This window comes from Heterocephalus glaber, unplaced genomic scaffold (genome assembly GCF_053883595.1).
Source record: "Heterocephalus glaber isolate CG9 unplaced genomic scaffold, H.glaber_assembly_v1.0 deba00000331, whole genome shotgun sequence".
Lineage (NCBI taxonomy): Eukaryota > Metazoa > Chordata > Mammalia > Rodentia > Bathyergidae > Heterocephalus > Heterocephalus glaber.
Genome location: NW_028258142.1, coordinates 3,525,712 through 3,546,076, shown reverse-complemented (window position 1 = coordinate 3,546,076; position 20,365 = coordinate 3,525,712). Strand labels below are relative to the sequence as shown.

The 20,365-nt window shown below is 46.8% G+C and overlaps 1 protein-coding gene across 6 annotated transcripts in view; it reads right to left on the bottom strand.

The window, feature by feature from the left end:
- Nucleotides 1–8,341: 8,341 nt before the first annotated feature.
- Nucleotides 8,342–20,365, bottom strand: part of Mbp (myelin basic protein) — a 121,706-nt gene continuing 109,682 nt past the window's right edge. For 2 of the 6 annotated variants that reach the window (XM_013078552.3, XM_004861930.4), the window contains 4 exons: nucleotides 19,475–19,510; nucleotides 19,142–19,174; nucleotides 16,257–16,373; nucleotides 8,342–9,914 (listed from right to left, as the gene is read on the bottom strand). In XM_013078552.3, the coding sequence (XP_012934006.1) occupies nucleotides 9,870–9,914; nucleotides 16,257–16,373; nucleotides 19,142–19,174; nucleotides 19,475–19,510 (231 nt within the window). In that variant the 3' untranslated portion in view covers nucleotides 8,342–9,869. The remainder of the gene's footprint in view (nucleotides 9,915–16,256; nucleotides 16,374–19,141; nucleotides 19,175–19,474; nucleotides 19,511–20,365) is intronic. The other 4 variants (XM_087191013.1, XM_087191015.1, XM_004861931.4 and 1 more) reach the window with 2 other exon arrangements.

The window sequence follows — 20,365 nt, the reverse complement described above, 5'->3', positions numbered from 1 at the left end:
ATTTTCATATCTTGAAGCAATAGCTAAGAGGCATTGGGCGGAATATGTTTACATTTTAGGTTGCCTTAGCAATATCTAGTGAGGTAAAGGTTATTTTTGCTAAACAGTATATTTTTTCTAAGCTGATTCATTTCATTGAACATCATGAATACATATCTTAAAATTACAATTGTCCCCTTATTTTCCCATACCTAAGCAGAACAAAATGTAACTTAATCAAAATCTCTATATCAGTGGGGGTACAAGAAAGATTTAATTAATTAAATGTCAAACTTGTAGTCACCAGCTAGCCCTTGAGAAACTGCACAATGGTTAATATAGTTTGCTATTAGCTCTCTATTTTTATGTACCTCTATTTATCTTACCTAAGTGTCATTCGGGTTCATAGTTCATGAGCAGGAAATATTTTCAGCACTGTGAGAAATATTGAATAACTTGCCCCCTTAATGTATTTGCCTGTCTTAACTTTCTCTCCATTTCTCATTTCCCACTATTACTTACATCTAAAGTCTATCCTTTTAATTTCTTTATAAGACCCCTTTAGTAAAAGGAACATCAGCAATAAGAGGGGGAGTTATAGTTAGTGGGAAAAACAGGAGGAGTTTTAGGAGAGGTTTCTTTAGAAGTAGATGAGGTAATAGAACTAAGAGAAACTGGAATTTGGGACTTTTGAGCCAGATCAGATTTCAATACATCATTGCCAATTTGCCTCATGGAGAGTTTGTTGTTAGTCACAAACACAATGACTCCTGTGACCAGGGGAACAATTTTAAACATTATGGCATGAAAAAAATAAAATATGAGGGTACAGTGTGTTCCACCCTTCTTTTCCCCCAGCTGAAACTTTGTCAAGCAGCATTGGAGGTTGGATGGGCTTCGCCATTTAAGTCTGGCAGTGCCAGGGCTGGTGCCGATGTAAGTGCAGTCTTAAGCAGTTGAAATGCCTGCTGGTGAGCCTCAGTCCACTCGAGGGGTGTGTTTCCTCCCTCAGTGGCCTCATGCAGGGGTTTGGCAATCTCAGCAAAGCCAGGAATCCAGATCCTGCAATAGCCAACTGCCCCTAGGAACTCTCACACCTGTTTCTTTGAGCCTGGCTTCGGAATCTGGAGAATTGCAGATACCCTTGATTTTGCCAGCCTCCTCTTTCCCTTTTCAAGAACATAGCCCAAGTAGGTTACCTTGGTCCAGCAGAGCTGAGCCTTCTTCCAGGACACCCGATATCCCAGTTCCTGGAGGGCTTTCAGGAGGCCCTCAGTGGCTGCAATGCATTCTTTATCGGTTGAAGTCGCCACCAGGAGGTCAGCGACATACTGAAGAATAGTCACCTGGGGAAACACTTTTCTTACCTCTTGCAGATCTTTGCTGAGAGCTTCCCCGAATAGAGTAGGGGAGTTTTTGAATCCCTGCGGCAGCTGGGTCCATGTCAGCTGTCCGGTTGTTCCGGTGTCTGGGTCAGTCCATTTGAAGGCAAAGAGGGGCTGGCTCACAGGTGCTAGAGGCAGGCTGAAAAATGCATCTTTAGGGTCTAATACTGAGTACCACACATGACTGGGAGGGATGAGACTCAACAGAGTATAGGGGTTTGGTACTGTTGGGTGAACGGTCTCCACCTGGCTATTTACTTCCCACAAATCCTGTAGCGGTCTGAAGTCTGAGGTGCCAGGCTTCCTTACAGGAAGCAGGGGTGTATTCCAGGTGGATTGGCAAGGGACCAAGATGCTGGCTTCCTGGAGTTGGTGGATGTGTTTGGAGATCTCCACCTTGGTCTTGTCAATCTTCCTCATCTACCAAGAGAACTCCGTCTCCTTTTTTCTTAGTCTCTTTCTCTCTCTTTCTTTTTAACTTTTCATAATCCCTCTTGTAATGGCCCTTCTCTTTGTAATATGCACATTGATCCTTCTCTAACAAGGGCCATACTTTTATCCTCTTTTTTATTTTCTCTGTATTCCTTTTGGATAAAACCTCCATCTGCCAAGGCTGTAATGTTCACCTTTTCTATCTTTTTAGCCATTCTATCCTCAAAAGGATCCCTATTGTTAAACACCTTCATCGCCACATTTATCAACTTTTCCCTATTTTCTCCCTCAAATCCTTTCATCCGCTGTAGTTTCTTTCTAATATCTGGGGCCGACTGAGTAACAAAAGCCAAATTAATTGCCTGTCGATTTGCAGGGGCATCTGGGTCAATTGGAGTATACGTACGGTATGCTTCCAACAGAGGCTCCAGAAAGGCAGAAAGGGATTCCTCAGGTCCTTGAAGGACCTCGCTTACCTTGCTCAAATTGGTAGGCTTTTGAGCGGCTCCCCTCAAGCCAGCTAGGAGATGCTGATGGTAGTTTTGGAGAGCTTTTCTCCCACCCGAGGAATTAGCTTGCCACGGGGGACGGGTGGACAGAAGTTGCCCCTCAATACAGGCCCACTGTTGTTTATCAAGGGGGCCCTCTGTTCCCCCTAACACCGACTTTATGGCTTGCCCTCGGATCCTTTCTCTTTCCTCGGAGGTAAAAAGAGCTTGGAGAAGTTGTTGACAATCATCCCAGGTTGGGTCATGGGTATGAAAATGATTCTAGGAGGGAGATCAAAGCCTGGGGTTTTTCTGAAAAAAGGGGGATTTTGATGTTTCCAATTATACAAATCACTGGTAGAGAAAGGGATATAAACATAATGACCCTGTTCTACTTCCCTAAGAGGCAGAAGAGGAACTGAACTAGTCCCTTCAGTGAGAGCTCCTCAGGGACCATAAGCTGCCCCTGTTCGTGTGTGGGAGGGGGAGGTTACAGAATCTGGAGATTTTCCTTCTTCAGGAAGAGGAGGGGAGAGAGGATTTTGAGATCTGGGGCCAGCTTTATCAGAGGAGGAGGATGGCTCCACATAGGGTGGAGGTCTTATAACAAGATCTAAGGGGTCAGGATCTTGTGAGAGCACTGGCTTGGGAGCCCAGGTTTTGGCATCTCGGGGTTCCCTTGGGGCCATAACCAGAATGCGAGAGTTTGTTCGCAGGGAACAATGCTGCAACCATGCCAGAGGCTCTTGACAAGCCTGGACCAGATATTTATATATGGGAACTGATCAGGATGGCTAGGGTGCCCAGTGACCCTTCTCCATACCACCCTGCAGAGACTTGGGTCAAAACGGCCCTCAGCTGGCCATCCAACTCCAAAGGCCGGCCATTCCAATTGACACAGGGAGAGAAGTTTTCCACGAGAAAATTTAACCCCACATTCGTTCTCCTGTTCAGGGGGAAAAAGCCAATTTAAAATTAGTGAGAAAACAATCCAATGGGGGTATTTCTGGAGCAGGATCCTCCCATCTCTGTCCTGATGGTTTGGAAAGAAATACAAAATTAAACACACAACGGACAGGACACTAACGTACGAATGACAAGACAAACAGGCGGCACAACAAAAGCAAAACTAAACCTTCCCTTGTTCCTCGACAGGAACCTTGTGGTCAGGGGAGGCTTACCGGCCCGTCAGCACCTCACTCCTGACAACAAACGGTTGCAATCGGCCAAAAACTTACCTCCGGAGGTTTTCTGAGGTCTGTGCCTCAGAGTCTCCTGCTGGATCCCGCCACAGAGTCTGGGCTGAACTGGAGTTCCTTACCCAGGGATCTCGCTGGGGCCTCCAAAATGTAAGACCGGGGGCCTTACCAAACACTCCGAGGAGCTGACTGCAGCGAAGAACACCCGGGAAGGAACACACCGGACAAGTTGGAAAATAAAACAGACCTTTATTAGTCTGGCCAGACGGCACTCCCAAAGCAAAATAGCTTAGAGAGGCAACTGGCTCAGAGTCTCAGGCTGTTCTTATAGGGGGTTGAGGGGGAAGTTAACATAGAATTAAAGAAAAGGGGACAAAGGTTAGTGGTCGACTGTCACGTATTGATGGTCAGCAGACATTTGTAGCTTGTTCTATAGATTGTGGTGTCCGGAACATCAGTTCCGGGCAATCAAGGAGTTGAGTAGTTTACTTTGGGACTTTAGGTCTGTTACAGATTTTTATCTAGTGTCCCAAAACTAACAAGCATCTTTATCCATTAACTCACATTTAATCACAATGGGGCTGGAGAAAAGGAACAAAGGTTAAGCAGTCCCACATTCAAGTCTCATTTTTTCTACCTTTCCTGTATAATAAGTTAATTTGCCGTGTGCTGCCATGGCTTGCAGGAGACTAGGACTTACTGCAGAGGTTCTAGTAATGTCCCCTTTCCCTGTTCCCTACAATCCAAAATCTTCATCCTTTGCATGACCTTTTAGAAATTATTTACTTATTTATTTACCAATACTGAGGATTGAATTCAGGGCCTTTTCACTGAGCTACACCCTCAGTCATCATCATTATTATGGTTGTTGTTGTTGTTGTTATTATTTTAATTTTGAGACAGGGTCTGACTAAGCCACATAGTTGCCCAGGTTGGCCTCAAAATCACCATCTTCCTTCTTTAGGCTCTCAGAGTGCTGGGATTATAGGCATGTGGCACAATGCCTGGCTACATTTTTGAAGCAGCTTCAAAGTTACAGAAAAGTTGAAAGAATTAGAAAGACTTTTCATATACAGTTACAAGTGTGTATCTGTGGCTTCCATATCCTCAGGTTCAACTAGTCATGGATTGAAAATATTTGAGAAAAAAATTGCGTCTGTACTGAACACCTAGAGACTTTCCTCTGAATAACAGCATAGCAACTGCTTACACAGCATCCACATTGTCTTGAATATCATAAATAATTGAGAGGTGACTTAAAATATACAGGAGGTTGTGATAAGTCACAGGCAAATATACCAATTTATGTAAGGAAATTGAGCATCTCTGGGTTTGGAGTCTTTAAGGAGCTGTAGAACCAGTGCCATGTGCATACTGAAAGATGACTGTCCTTGTCACCTCAGACCCCATTAAAATGTTGCCAGATGTCTGAACAGTAAGGTCTTTGTGGCACACTCATACTGCCCAGGGGCCTGCACTGCACCCCACTATCATGTCCCTCAAATCTGCACATTGAAACAGCTTCCCTTAGCTTACACTGCCTTGATACCTCTGAAAGCCTTGGGTCAGGCACTGCAAAGGTTGCTCATCTCCTACTTTGTGTCTGGGACAGCCAGTGCTCTGTTCCAATCACAACTTACCAGGAGGGTGTCTGTCCCAGTTGCGATGTTGTTAATGTTAATCACTTGGTTGAGGCAGTGCCAGATTCCCTCCCTGCAGCCCCTTTTCCCTGTGCAACTGGAAAATACTTTGTGAGACACTTTGAGACCATGCAATTGTGCTGCTCATTCCATCCTCACCCTCAGCATTCTGTCATCCTCCCCAGTCAATGACTCAAGGGCTGTCAGTGATTCTCTAGTTGTATCACTTCTACATTTATTCACTGGCATTCTCCTTTAAGGAAAATCTTCTCCTTCATTTGTTTATTCTTCTATTAACATTGGTTTAGCATCATGGCTCCTGTTTTATCCAACTTGTTACAGCCCATTAGAATCTTTATTTCTGTTGATAGTCAATCTCAGATTTGGGCAATAGGAGCTTCTTTAGGGTAGATTTTTAGTCCTTTTGATATGCCTCCATGATTCCTTGAACACTTTTACTCATTTTCTGACACAGTAAATGTTCTTTCCCAGCCCCAGGATCAGCTCTTTCTTCAAGGAGCCCTGGGTCTCTCTAGTGGAGATTGGTATTTAGAAACCAAAGGCTGAGTGGTATGTGTACTCACTGCCACCTAACAAGCAGGCAGAGCTGGGGAATGTGTGTGTGTGTGTGTGTGTGTCTGTGTACACACATCACATGCACACATGTGCATGCCTCCACTGTCTGTAATACCTATTTCTCTATGTTGATCCTGGTTCATACAGGGGCCCACAGCTCCAACACAATTTCTGTAGCTTCTCTCTCTGCATCTGCCTCCCCTGTTCAACAGGGAGGCACCTAGTGCTACTACCCCAGTCTCTCTGTATATTTATTTAGCTGGATTTCTTGGCCCACAGTATGTGTTCTTACAATATCAACCTGCTACTTTTTTTTTTTAAATAAAAAAGATTTACCTTCTTTCTCTTCCAACCTCCTATTCAGTTTGTTTTTTTTTTCTATTTGGTTCTTAAAGGACATTTTATTCTTTGGAAAGTACAAGGAACTATGCTACTGTAATTTAGAAACTATTGTCAGTGAGCCTGGTGTGACCTGTTCTTGTCAAAAATGTACTTGGGGGGCCGGGGATTTAGCTCAGTGGTTCTGGCGCCTGCCGTGCAAGCGCAAGGTCCCGAGTTCGATCCCCAGTACCAAAAACAAACAAAAACAAAAGAACATACTTGGGAATGGTAGATGCATTCATTTTCTCTAGTAAAGTTTCTTAGTCTTCGCAAAAAGTAAAAGGAGGAAGGTTGGGAGTGAGAGGGAGAAACCCTACATGCCTGCTATGGATCGAATTGTGTCCCACAAATTCATGTCTTATAATGCCCAAAGTTACTATATTTAGAGACAGGAACTTTAGGGAGATCATTAAGATTAAGCAAAGTCATGGGGTAGGGGCCTAGTTCAACAAGACTGGCATCATTATGGGAGGAAGTGACACCAGCCGAGATCTCTCTCGGTCACATGAAGACACAGGGAGAAGGCACCACGTGCACGGAGAGAGGCCTCACCAGAAACAAGCCCCATTGGCACCTTGACTTTGGAGTTCCAGCCGCCACAACTTGGGGAAGATAAAGCTGCTTGCTTTAAGGCTATCTGTGGTGTTTGTTTGGCAGCCCTGGAAGATTCATTCAATACCAAATATTGATGAATGGCTTAGCTCTACTTTTTGTAAATTGCTACAAGAGAACTTTTAATTCACTATTTTACAGTTCTTTCCTCAGCCCTCACTTCTCCCTTCTCACAAATTCCTGATTCCAGTGAATCATTCACAGCCTACAAAGCCACTCTGCACTCTATGGTCTGCAGTCCATCTGCTGAGCCAGGGCAGCTCTCCCACCATCCCTCTTGCCCCATCCTCTGTCCTTTGTTCTGAGTAGTGCCTGAGGCCTCAGGGCCCAGCTCCACTGCCCATTCCCAGCATGCTCTCCTCTGGGGAGCTGGCACCCACACTCATCGGTCTGGGTTGAATGGCATGGGCAGAGGTGCCAGTTGATTGGATACACAACAACTCAGGAGCTGGAACCTGCATATTTAGCTCCATGACTCTCATGATACTCCCAGACTCCCCACAGCAGTGCTCAAGGCCTGCACTGTGACATGCACAAGAGCATCTGTATCTGGAGGATTTCAGCAGCCCTTCCCATAAAGCTTTTTAGTCAATTTGAAGGGAAAATACACTGATCTCTCTAGATACGTGTTCAGTGAGAACACAGCTCTGGGGCTCACCTCCTATTTTGTTTTGTTAGGTATTTAAAAATATATATCTGAATGTTTCATTATCACAGTAAATGCTACATTACAATATGCCCTTGGTTTACCATTTATTTCCTACAAGTACAACATGAAAATAGACTTGTCAACACAAAGAACACGACGTCAACTGAAAGAACACAATGTTTAAAACTGTGATTCTCTTTGCACAATTTTCTGAATCCTTCCCTTGGGAAGGGTTTTGGTAGAGAAGGGAAGAGGGAGGAGGGTGGACACTGGATTTTGAGTCAGTCGACTCTGGTTTGCAGTATGAAACGGGTGAACTCAGAGGCCCTGTCTTCCCTGTACTTGGGTTATTTTGCTGAAGTTGGGGTTAATATGCCCCAGAAAAGGGGGCTCCTGCAATCCCACAGTCATGCCAGAGCAGGGCTCACAAATGAGGATAGTTTCTCAGCAGCTACCGAGACACAGAAAGGAACCAATAGTTTTATTAAAAACAACATAAAATATAAAGGAACTTTATATTTTGAAAAAGAAGTACTGTACTCAAAGAAAAATGTGAGCAAAAAAAAAAAATCACTTAATGTTGCCATTGTCTCTGACAGAGAAAATGTATGTGACAGAGTAGTTTTTATAGGGCTCCTCAGGTTATATTAACATTGTTTACAGTAGCAAAATAGCAAGATGTAAAGACTTTAAAACTTGTCAGGGCCTGGGTGTAGCTCTGGGACAGAGCACTTACCAGCTCCTGGGTAAAAAGAAGCTTGTCTTTGGGTTAATAGAAACTACTTTTTCTTATGAGTCAGCAGATCAGTGCCTGACAGTCCACCTTACTCCCATTGTATATTAACTCGTAACCATCTGAAGACAGTGCCCTTCCAGGTACAGCTCTGGGCTCATGACTGCAGGACACACATTAGCAGTGGCTTCTGAGACAGGACTAGCACCCGACATGTGCTCACATTCCACAAACCAAAATACAAAATATGACACCAGGCAGAGAGCATTGCAAGTTTATTATTTTATTTCAATATTCAAGAACGGTATGTGGTCCTGTTGGTCCCATTTTGCAGCCCCTGCTGCTCTGGCATAGCCACAGGTGAGTTCACTCAGCCAACATCAGCACAAGAGAGGGCGAGTGCTGTTTTGAAAATGTGGAGGGTTTATTTCCAGAGTTTTGTTCCCTTTTCTTCTAATATATTAATAGGTATTACTTTAAACCCACACTAAACATTCATAATTAGAATGGGGTTAAAAAGATACATTTTGGCATTACATAGACTATTTATTCCTCATCTTCCTTCTAAGGGAGGATGGTGCCAGTGTGGGAGTCTTTGGAAGGTTTCTGAAGACGAGCTAAATCAAAAGGCAGGAATCAGTGGGTTAGCAAGGGGCACAGAGGAGTCAGCAGAAGTTAGAAAAGGTTCGATTCAGGGGCTGCTTAGAGCAGTGATTCAAGGAGGGGCACTCTCCAAGGTCACTCACTAAGGAAGGTCATCTGCAGGACAGGAAGTTATCTTCTCACTGCTCATTAGTGTGTGCCAGTGAACACTGCCATTATGAACTATGGATGGTGGTCACGCCCAACATCAAGAAGTGACCAGATGACACCATGAGGACACCCAGAGAACTTCTGCAGTCCCACTCTGAGATGCCCCATCTCCCTAGACTCTCCGCTTGGGCTCTGGTGGGGAAACAGGATTCTTGATAGCGGTTGCTCAGGTGGCTGCTGTGCAGAGCAACAGTGCCATCCGGAGGCCACACATGAGACATCTGCAGCACCTAATCTCCCACATTCCTGTTTCCCAATTGGGCCATCGCCCAGCCCATTTGCCTTCTTTCCCTCCCTCTGCCATGCTCGAATTCAGCTGGTGGGGTGTGGGGCCAGCCAGCCCGGAGCCCCCTCTGTGCTGCCCCACACTGGACTCTCACAGCTGCCCAGCCTGCGTCCACGTACCGAAAGTTCCCTCGGGTTGAAGCCACTCTGACTGTCTAATCCTGTTAAGAAAAACAAAAGGTACTCTAGGAGGTGAGAGAATGGCAGGGAAAGAAAACAAAGGAAGCTTGGATCGTAACAGTCCCCCCATGCCCTCGTTCTCTGGTTCCACGGTGGTATGCCTCAATTAATGGCAGTGTCAGCAAAAGCCCGAGGGATGCCCCGTCAGAGTGAAAAGCAAGTCCAGGGGTGAAGGGAGGGTGAGCTGGGAGCTGGGAGGGGCGTCTGTGCATTGGGGCCTGCAGAGGATGGACCGGTGTGCACTGGGGCATGGTGCAGGCCAGGGAAGGCCCCGAGGGAGTCCGTCTTCATTGGAAAGTGACTGTTTTCACCAGGTTTGTTTTCATCTTCTCTATTTAACTGTTGGCCAAAAATTGCCAGTAGGGTGCTGTGTGCCTGGCCCACTGTGTGCATAACTCAACAGGATTAGGTGACAGGTCATCTGCACTAACTAGCTAACCGATGCAAATTGAATTAAAGTTTAAGGCAATTATATTAAGAAGCTGAGGACAGGACTCTGGAAGGACAAGGCAGGGGTTCAGCGTCTTGCCATGGGGGATCCAGAGCGGCTGTCTCTTCCTCCCTAGGAAAAGGAAGAGACAGTTAGGTGAGAGCTCCATGGCCCATCCGCACTGGGTGTCACTCTGCCTACCAAGGTGCCCTGTGTGTGGGCACCTGACCGCAGGCCACATGGGACTGTCATTTGCATCCTGCACGTCGAGTGATCTTTTCTTTCCACCCTCACACTCTCCTTTAGCAAGTGCTAACTGAAACTGCAGAATGGCACAATAAAGACACTCGAGTTGGAGTCCCAGGACACAGCTAGCTGGTGCCGGCTATGATGATGTTGCATTTCTGTGGGTGAAGGCTCTCTCACGAGACTGCTGTGCTTTGAAGGAGCACTTTATTTACCCTAGTGAGCCCGGGGTAACTGAGGGACTCTATGAACAGAGACAGGAACAATGATATTTCTGGAGAGATTTAGTGTGATGTGCACACCAATTGCTACATGCACACCAATTGCTACATGCACCAGAAAAGAACTCAGCAAGGCCATGGTTCCCCTGGCCATCCTCTTGTTGTTCCTCTCTTGTGCCACACACAGCAAGATGAGTCAGTAACACAGAGGAGTGTTTACACAGTGACTGAGAGGGCCTGAAAAACATAAGTTGATGTGGATTTTTGGACTAATACAATTTGAAATGAAAAAGAGCAGAGTGGGCAGTCAGATTGAGTGGGAGCCCAGCTTGGCAGCAGTGTGAGGGAAGCCAGGGTGTGGGCCTTGGCGGAGAAGCTCAGCTGGTTTGTCACACTCAATGCCACTCAGACTGACCCGGGGGAACTGTGCTGTTCTGGGTGAAGTTATTTCTTCTTCTTTTTTTGCATTCAAATTTTATTCTCTTTCCCCTTGGCTTTTCCTTTGTTATCTCAGGTCGTGGATGGAAAACTGACCTATCAAAGATTTTGTTTGGACTGGGAGCCCTCAGGAGGCAAAAGGATACAAAGAATCTGCTTTGCCTCAGTGTTCAGGCCTGGATTATAGTCACCCTGGCCTGCCTGCTTCTGTGCCCTCCAGGTTACTCGTGATGGATGCTGAGGCCAGAGTTGCTTCTAGAAGAAGTTAGCAGGTTAAGACATGGGCCCTCGCTCCCTGGACTTTACCTGTCACCTAACTACGCTTGGTGTGATCAAAGGATGTCCTGTGTGTTGACCACATCGTCAAAGAAATTTTCACAGCTGAGAATGTTTGTAGAAGTCCAGCCTCTGAAGCCACCTCAGAAATCATCTAGTGATTCTTCCTCTCCCAAGGAAAGCCACTTTCCCATGGGCTCTGCATGGCCAGAGACACAGGAGCAGGGGCCCCGGTCCCTCTGGGGCAGATGGACTCTGCTCGACCCTCCACCTCACATCTTCAAAGCTGTGCTCTGTCCTCTCTAGAAGGAGTTTTGTTCCTGAAAGTTGTGCAAACACTGTTTTAGAAAACAAAGCCCAACTGCGCTGGAGTGGAATGTATTCCCAGTGTACGTGTAAGATGAGGTGGGTACCATTTTGACGCCTTGATTTCTCTTTTTGGAGTTAAATGCTGAAAATATGATATTACTTTCTATCATTGTACCCACAGTTTCTTGAGAACCTTTTGTACTCACAGCCAACCCCTGAATACAAGCTCTTATTGTCATTTTATAGTTGAGAATTCGAAAGGTCAGGGGGTTGAGTCACTTTCCCAAAGTCAGCCAGCAGGCAGAGGGGAGCCAAGAGGGGAAATGGTAGCATTGTTGCTTTTGTCTCACACTTTTTCCTCTTTGTCTTTGTATCTGCGACATCTGCCTGAGTTTGTGGGCCCCGGTGATTGACCAGGCTGGGCTCAGCCGGCAAAGCTCGCTGCTCCTTCCACTGAGGGTGGGAAGCTAAGAGACCCCATGGAAAGCATGCACTTTCTGCATTTGGAAATAAGACTAGGTTCCCAAGTGACAGAAGGACTTGACAGTTCAGTCAACCCCAATCCTGATGGCAACCCTGGATGCCAAATCAGAGCCTCTGCCTTGCTGCTCACTTCCAGGAGTGTAAAGAAGAGCAGGAAACAAGAGTGAGCCAAGTGACATTAAGTGCTTCAGACTTCCTCCCATTGCCACCTGCCTGCCCCAAGCCTTCCTCTCTCTGAGGGACTTTTAAAATTGACCTACTGTCCCTGTCAATGCCTCCAGCCATTTGACCACAGGAGGCCAGCTATGTGCTTGGGCTTTTTATGTAGTAAAATTTAATTACAACCAAAAGAATTAAAATTTGTTTACATTTTCCTTGAACTATATAGAAATTTAAAATTTTTTTATAAATCTCACAAAAACAACTTCAGGGGAAAACTTAAGCATATTTGAAAAAACACTAATGTTACCTGCACATAAGAAATGTGTGGCTCTCAGCACAGCTGTTCTGTTCTGAGGGACAGCCACGGCCAGCTCTGGCCTTCAGACATCTGGTAGGACCCATGGACAACTGTTGCACATGTCACTAAGGAGCCACCAAGGACCATGTCTTCCAAGCGGAGTCTGAGTGGGCTGGGCCTCTGTCACCTGAGCCATCACCCACTCTCAGCGAGTCTAACACTCACGAAGCAGCAGGGCAGTAGTTAGTGATACTGATGGGTCGGGTCCGTATTTCTCAGAACAGTGCAGTTACAGGAGAGCCTGGGAAACTGTAACAGGTAGCAGCATCTGGGGTCTCTCAGGCTCTCAAGGTGTGGTGGCCTGGGGCACCCAGGTATGAGTCAGGTGCCCAGGTGGTTCGGGGCAGGTGATCTCCTGGCCAGTACTAAGGTCACTTGGAGGCGCTGCTGTTCTATACCTTCTCCTTCCAACCACATTCAAGGCAGAGTGTATCAGGAAGGTTATCTTGCTTGAATATTTGGATTTTACTTTATTTTCTTACCTGAATTGCCTTAGGGTATACTTGAGTTATAAATCCTGCCTATACTTTCCCCGACATAAAGAAGGCAGTGGCTCTGTTCCTTTTCACTCATGGCGCATGTTTGAGGCTTTTCCTGACAGCCTTTCCCCAGAAGCAGGGCCATGCTGCATATTACCTGTCCCTGGTCCACATACCCTCCCAGGCCCAGGCTGAGACATAAACATACCACCAAGGACATATCCTGGCTTCTGGCCAGAGAGTAGCTCACACACACACAACTCAACAGGTGGAGCTAAAGATTAGGTGGCTAAATTCAAAAAGCGTTTGTGTTACACAGTAGATCATTTGCCCATAAATTGTAAAACCCTGATGTTTGGATCAGCAATTAGGAAGCATGCATAAGGAAGTCAAGGGTTTGTTATCAGTGATGGTTTGATGGAGGAACCATCTACACCTCTACCTCTAGGGTGCGTAGGGCTCAGTGTCACAGGAACAAGGGAGGCGCATGGGCCCTGCCATCAAGCTAATAAATAAATCTCAGCCACATACAGCAGATCCCTTTCAGGTCAAACTGAGTTGCCTGCAAGCCTGCTGAACATTCCCACAGCAGGCCGGGCAAGCTTGGGCTCCTTTCTCATCAGCGGTAACACCTGAAATATGAAGTCACAGAACTCAGCTTCCCAAACATGGAGCAGCCTCCCGGACACAAGATGGAAAAGCTGTGCACAGAGTAAGGATCAGGAGTGCACCCTGTCACACCTGGATCCCAGTCTGGAGAGACTGCAGACACTGTCGTCTGGGAGCAAGGACAGGTTCACGTCGCCGTTGCAGTCACAGTCCCAACCCTTCATCTTCAGAGACTCACCTGGAAATGCTGACCCTTCACCACCAGAGACAATAAGGGGATCTTTCAAGGCTCACTTTTCTCCTGACTGCACTGTGGCCCTGTGGGTTTATGCTTGCCTGTCTTAACTGACAAGAAAACTGATTTGCTGGCATCTGCCTTCCTTATTGCATGTCTTTGGGTTGGCGAGGGAGCTGACTTTGCAGAGCTTCCTAAATAATTATGGCAGTGATTGTTTCACAACAGCACATCGAGGAGGGGAGTAGCTCACCTTGACTGTTTACGGGTAAATGAAAATGGGAGCTTGGGCTGTTATAATACCGGGTTAAGTAGGGACATCAATTCCAATCATGTTCATTTGGTGACAGCAGAGACTGCCATCAATATTGACCTCGGATGCAGGGACGGAAAGTTCTCCCTCAGAGCCCTGAACCAGGGTGGGGGTCTGTCTCCCATGAAGGGTGGCGATTTATTGCATCCAGCTCCCTGAAATGTGCAGGTGTCAATTGCCAAACCCCTGTGTGTGGCTATACACATCCTTCTTCTTTATTATCTAGCCCAGAGAATCCCAAATCCAGTCACGATTTTCCCTAGTCTGCCAGATACACATGGTTGGCATTTCAACATTAGCATGTAGGTTATACCTGTCACTCCCTTCCTGGAACCGCTTGGTGGCCGATTCAGGGACAGAGTCAAGACTCGCCTTCCCCAGGACATTCTCCCCTTGTGGCCCAGTTCATCACCACTCCTCCCTCTCTAGAGCCCTCTGAGACCTTCTCCCATTCTGTTCCTTCTGCCCTGAACGCTCTTCCCACCTGTGCATGGCTGACTCCTCATCTCCTTCAAGTCTTGGCAGTGTTACCTGATTCTCAGGGTCCTCCCTGGCTACCCCATCTGGTGTTGAAACTCCTCTCTAACATGCTGTGCACGGCAATGCCTTACGCCCTTTTCTCCTGCAGAATTTAGTTTGCTCACTTTGTACCCCTTACCTTTTCTAGAACACAAGCCTGGCTCCAGGTTGTCCCTTCTGTTTGTGGTGCCCTGAGAGCACTGGTTAGCACCAAGAATGGCCTGCGGGACTGCAGCAATGAGGGCACCTGGGGGCCTCTGCCTGGTCCCTGGGTGCACAGCCAGCCGGGACCCCAGTCCCTGTGGCAGGTGGGTCTGCTCCTGGCCAGCTTGTACTCACCCCACTGGGAACAGACGTCACCTGGACTCCTCCAGAGACCCAGCTTCTAGGGACAGTGACCACCTTAGGGTGCCCCTTTCCCCAGGCTTGATGCCTCTGGCCTGTGGGCAGCTGAGACCATGTTTACCTAAACACTATTTACATGCAGGGCCTGTCACCTTTCTGTGTCAGTAGCCCAGGAGACCCTGGCCTAGAAAAACAAACAGAGGCCAAATGGCCCTCATTATACTGAGTGATCTAGAATTAAAATATGGGTGTTTAGACAGAGAAGTCCCTCTGTCTGCATGGACCTAGATGCAGATGGGCTGAGACCCTTAGGGTGGCTGTGGAAGATGAGCGGAGGCTGAGCCCCAGGGCAGGGTGGGCCTGGCAGGGCCTGGTCCCACTGCTGCCCTGGATCCCAGCTTCTCAGAGCTGTGGGACTTTGGCTTGTCCTGAGGGATTCTGGGGCCACAGGGAGCGCTGTCCTAGGAGGGCAGCCCCTGTCCACGGTGTCCTGCCCCCAGGGACATGAAGTTCCCCAGCACCACAGAAGGCAGATTTCCTCATCAGGGAGCTTGGGGCTGGGCTCAGAATAAAGGTTGTGCTGTCCTCACCTTCAGGACTCCCTGGGCAGAGGCCCATGAGACAAAGGAAAGTGGGGTTCAGCATAGTCCCTTGAGCTCTAGATGCCCTGTGGGCTCCTGCTGAAGATTCCTATGACCTGTCCTCCATGGAGCTACACCCACCGCGTGGCCTTGTCACTGCATTCTGCTTTCATGATGATTTTGTAAAATAAGTTAGATTGTCACCCCTACTTTGTAGATGAAGAAACTCAGTCTCAGAGAGCTTAAGGGGCCAGGGTCACTGGCTAATGAATGCTGGACTTGTGTGGTCACAGGATCTTTGTAGCCCACAGGGCTCCTTCTTAGGATTCCTGACTCCCCTTCCAAGTGACTTCAGTGATCCTTCCTCCTCCCTGTGGGCCTGGCTCCTGCTCCTGCTCCTTTTCTCCAGCCACCACTAGCTACTCCCAGGCACACTGTCCCCTCTCCCCAGCAGGGGCCTCTGGTTAGGCATGGAGATCAGCCACCCCACCTGACATCCAGTTCCAGGGAGCTGGAACTTGCTGGGTGCTGCACTCACAGTGTTCCACAGAGTGTGCTGGTGCACGGAACCCACATGCCTCCCTTCTGAAATTCATTTTGCTTCAAGTTCGCCTCCCAAGAAATTCTGGCATGGAAGACAGAGTGGTGCTCTGTACCCAGGTCAGGGAAAGAGAGTGCACTGAAGTCGTATCGTGGGTGGTAAGTGGGAGGTGGCAGTGACCCTTAGCTAGGGATTCTGAAATTTGTCTTTTACTGAGGCTTTTACTAATCCCTGGTCTCTGTGATGGGACACAGTTCAGTCTGGAGACCCTCACAAGGGTACAGTAAACACTTTGTGGATCGATCCCTGCCTCCCAATGGAAGACCCCAGCGTTTCCCCGGGAAGGAAGGTTACGTTACCAGCTTAAAGATTTTGGAAAGCGTGCCCTGAGCATCATGGGCCCCCTTGAATCCTTTGGATTTATAGTCGGAAGCTCTGCCTCCATAGCCAAATCCTGGTTTCTGCCCCTCGGCCCCCTGAAAGAAAAGACCAGAGCTCAGTGTCCACTTGTGGCTCCCACCAGGGAAAGACCCATGCCACCAGGTGGTTTTGGGGAGTCATTCAGGAGCCACAGGCCAGCTAAGAAGGGGAGAGATAGGAGAGGCACCTCTCCCCAAGTCTATCAAGGTGTCACCTGCAGGGAGGTTCTAGTGTGGGCTGGGGCTGTGCCATGTGGTCTGAGGCCCAACTGTACAATTTTACAGACCACTAGATGGGATCTCTGTACCCCAGTTCCTAGCTGGGAGATTTTGGGCAAGTGTTGAAGCCTTGCTAAGCTTCAGTTTCCTTATGTATAACTGGGGCTAGTAGTGGTTCTTTCTTTCCTGGGGTGTTGTAAGAACATGAGGTCTTAGTGAAGATGCTGCCCCAAGAGTACAGCCTGCAAGCTGTCCACCTCCAAGTTCACACTGTTGCGGGAAGGCTGCCTGGTGGAACAAGTGCCCCCACCCTGACCTCCTGCCGCCCACTTCAGGGAAGGGATGAAGGTCCCTGATGGGATATAGCAATGGCAAGTGATTTCTAAAATATACAGATCTTTGTGTCCCAGGGCCAGTTAATTTCTAATATGTGTGGTTTTCAAATTCTACTGTAAGTATGAACTTTGGTGCCAACAGTGTGAAGTAAGGCCTTTGCCCTAGGAATAGCGCTCAGGGCCATACCAGCTACTTCTATAACTTCTATTTCATTCAACTGAGCTTGGGGATGGCAGTGGCCACCCAGAACCCAGACAGCTACTTTCATCTGAACATGTGATCTCCAGGGTTGTCACTTGGGGTAAGGGACAGGGGACACTTGGCAAAGAAGGTCTAAGCGCTGCATACTAGAGGCAAGCCAGCGAGACCCAGGCATCCTCGGAGAACTCTCCACGGATACGCAGACTCGGTGATGGCACACGGGGGCCCGGATGACAGTTAGGGAGTGCTGTACCAGACACACAGATGTTAAATGGCTGGAACCCTGATTCCCAGACCACACACTAAGCCCTCTGTCTCACTCTGTTGGTTTTCTCCAAAAATAAAGAACTTCTGAGAACTCAATTTACAGTCTGGTATTCAGATTAATAATTTGCTTCACTTTTTCTCTTTGAAATTCTTGGTCACTTTTATCTTTGGACAACCTAGCATTTGCTAGGAAACACAGTTTAGAAAAAGCAAATGGGGCTTTCAGAAACTCCACACAAAGAGAAGGTCCTCAGCGCTGGAAAACAGACAAACAAGGTAACACAATATAGAGGAGGAGTGGGCTCTGGAAAAAGAAATTTAACAAACATTGGTAGGACCAAAAATAGAGAAATGGAGAGAGGAATGCAAAGTCTTTCTTGTTAATTGGTGGGCTCAAGGAGCCTATAAATGGCTGGAAAAAAAGCAAGTCTCCTCACTGCACCCCCATCACTCCATATTCAGTGATGATTTTGCACAATGCCCCAATAGTCCGTATCTAGAAAATTAACAGGGAGATAAAACAGCTGCTGAAACAAGATTTCTGGGTTAAAAATGGATTTCATTCTTCAGTATCATCTTTGTCTCCTGCTGGCACAGAAAATCAAAAGTTAATTGGCCGTGAGTATCAGTTCATGTAAATATCCTAATTATTGTCATCTGTTTTGCAGATTCATTAGGTGAGAAAAAGCAGGCCCAAAAGTTATTTATAATATTCCAGCAAACACCTTGGTTCATAATTCAATGTGATCACGTCTTGGGATAATACAGGAGCTTCACAGAATCTTTCTTCCCTCTCTGAAGCAATCCTTCCTTTTCAGCCTCTCTCTTTCTGCTTTTTCCTATTCTTTCTTCCTGTTCTTTCTCCTTGCTCTTTCTTTCTTTTAAATTCGTTTATTCATTTATGTGATGCTCATTAACAGAGCAGCAGGTAGGTGGGTTCAGTAGTCCATCACAAAGGTCTTGCAGTTCCCCAAACAATCCCCAGCCAACAGACAGGTGGTTAACATTCTAGTTTATCTTGAAAATTATATATATTTTTTATAAAGTAAAAAATAGACCTAATACTTTCCAGCAACAGAAGTTAATCAATTTGGTTATATTGGTAGGCATTTTAAGTGGCTCAGACACTCACTAGGCTCTGGAAAGCCAATCAATAGACTATTTAAATCTTGATTGAAAACTTGCTCTTCATATTAAAAAGCCTAACATATCTAAGGAAGTTTTCTTGGATATCTTAATATCAAGTTTTAGTTATAAATAAAACACAAAACCAAAATCTTTTGGATTAATGGGGTTATTATAAATTAAATAACTGAATTTGGCATCTTTTTGTTTTCATCAGCAGTATTATTTTTCTCAACAAAATTTCAACACTTGGGGTTAAATGGATTGTCGGCCACAGTTCCACATTCAACATTCTGGGATTGTTTTTCCAATCAGTTATACTGAAATTAAGACTTTTCTCCAGAATGGTGCTTCTCCTTCCCTAGGAAGGAGGCTGGTGGGGTCTGCCCGCAGCCTTTCTGGAGAAGAGGGATCGAACCTTGCAGCACCTGGACTTGGAGGTAAGAGAGCTTGGTATGCTGCAAGGCAAGACCAGGTCTGCTTTTCCCCACGCAGAAGTGAGAGCAGCCCATCAACTGGAAGTAAAAGGTAATCCATTAACCTCAGTAGGCAAACTGGTCTGGATAGGAAAGAAAAGGCAGGCCGTTAAGCAAGTGAGAGAGCAGAACACAAAAGTCAAGGGGTTGTGGGGACCCAGAAGGAGGAGGAAGCTGAAGGCAAATGCATTTGTCACCTACCCAGCTAAATCTGCTGAGGGACAATCCTCTTCCCTGTGTGAGGAAGAGAAAGAAACAATGACACCACGATCAGTGAGGAGAAAAGTCTTATTAAACAAGAAACACAATCAAACAACCTAGCACAGGGATGAGGAGCAGGTTCGTGATGCAGCTCAGACCTAGTGGTTGTGAGGATCCCAGGCACCTGCCAGCCCCATTCTACTGGTAGCCACGTGGCAAAAAGAGTTTGGAAATGGTTCAGATGGCCCTGAGTCTGTTCCTTTAGGGTACATTTTGAGATTTCTGGGAATGCCTATGAATAAAGTGATAATAATCAAAACATTTCAGTCTTACCTTTCCTTGAGATGGAGGAGGTGTGCGAGGCGTCACCTGGGAAACACAGAGAAGGGTGGGCTTGGGGAGCTGCCCTTCCTCTGAGCAGCTCACTCTTCCCAGAGTCTTGACGAGCTCAGGTATACGGAGAATGCCTTATTTCCACCAGGATCAGAAACCACCCACACTCTGCCCAGCTTCCCCACTTCTATCCTAGATGAGTGAGGAACACAGAAACTGAGAACCTGCACTCGCTGGAGGCTGCGCAAACCTCCCAGAGCTGGTAGGATGGACCCCAAGGCTCTTCAGCGGGGAGCTGGTTTGTGGCCCTGTGACATGCACCTTGAGCTCCCTTCCCTACCTTCCCTTTGACATCTAGAGCTCCGAAGGGAGTGCTGTTGGGTCTGTGGATCTCAAACTCACCCATCAGAATTTACCTTAAAATATCTGCTTCATTGTGTTCCCTTTTTTAACAAACTATTTTGCAGGGCAGTATTAGATTTATGGGAAAATTGTGCAGAAGTTAGAATTCCCATATATTACACAGTATCCCCTATTATTAACACCTGCGGATTAGTGTAGTTCATAACTACAAATATTGATGGACAAATATTGATACATTAGTATCAGTAGTAACTAGTTTCTGTAAGTAAACTTTATGTTGTGCATTCTATGGTGTTGCACAAATGCATGTCCCTTATCCACTATTATAGTGTCACACAGAGCAGTTTTGCTGCCCCAAAAGTGCTCTGTGCTCCCCTATTCATCCTCCCCTTTCCCTGACCTGGGCAACCAATAATCTTTTTTTGGTATTGCCATGGTTCTGCAAAGCTGTGTTTCAAATTGCCAATCACCTGGTAGCATCAAGACAAGCGAGTTCTTGCTAATGCACACAATTCTGTAAGTGGCAGA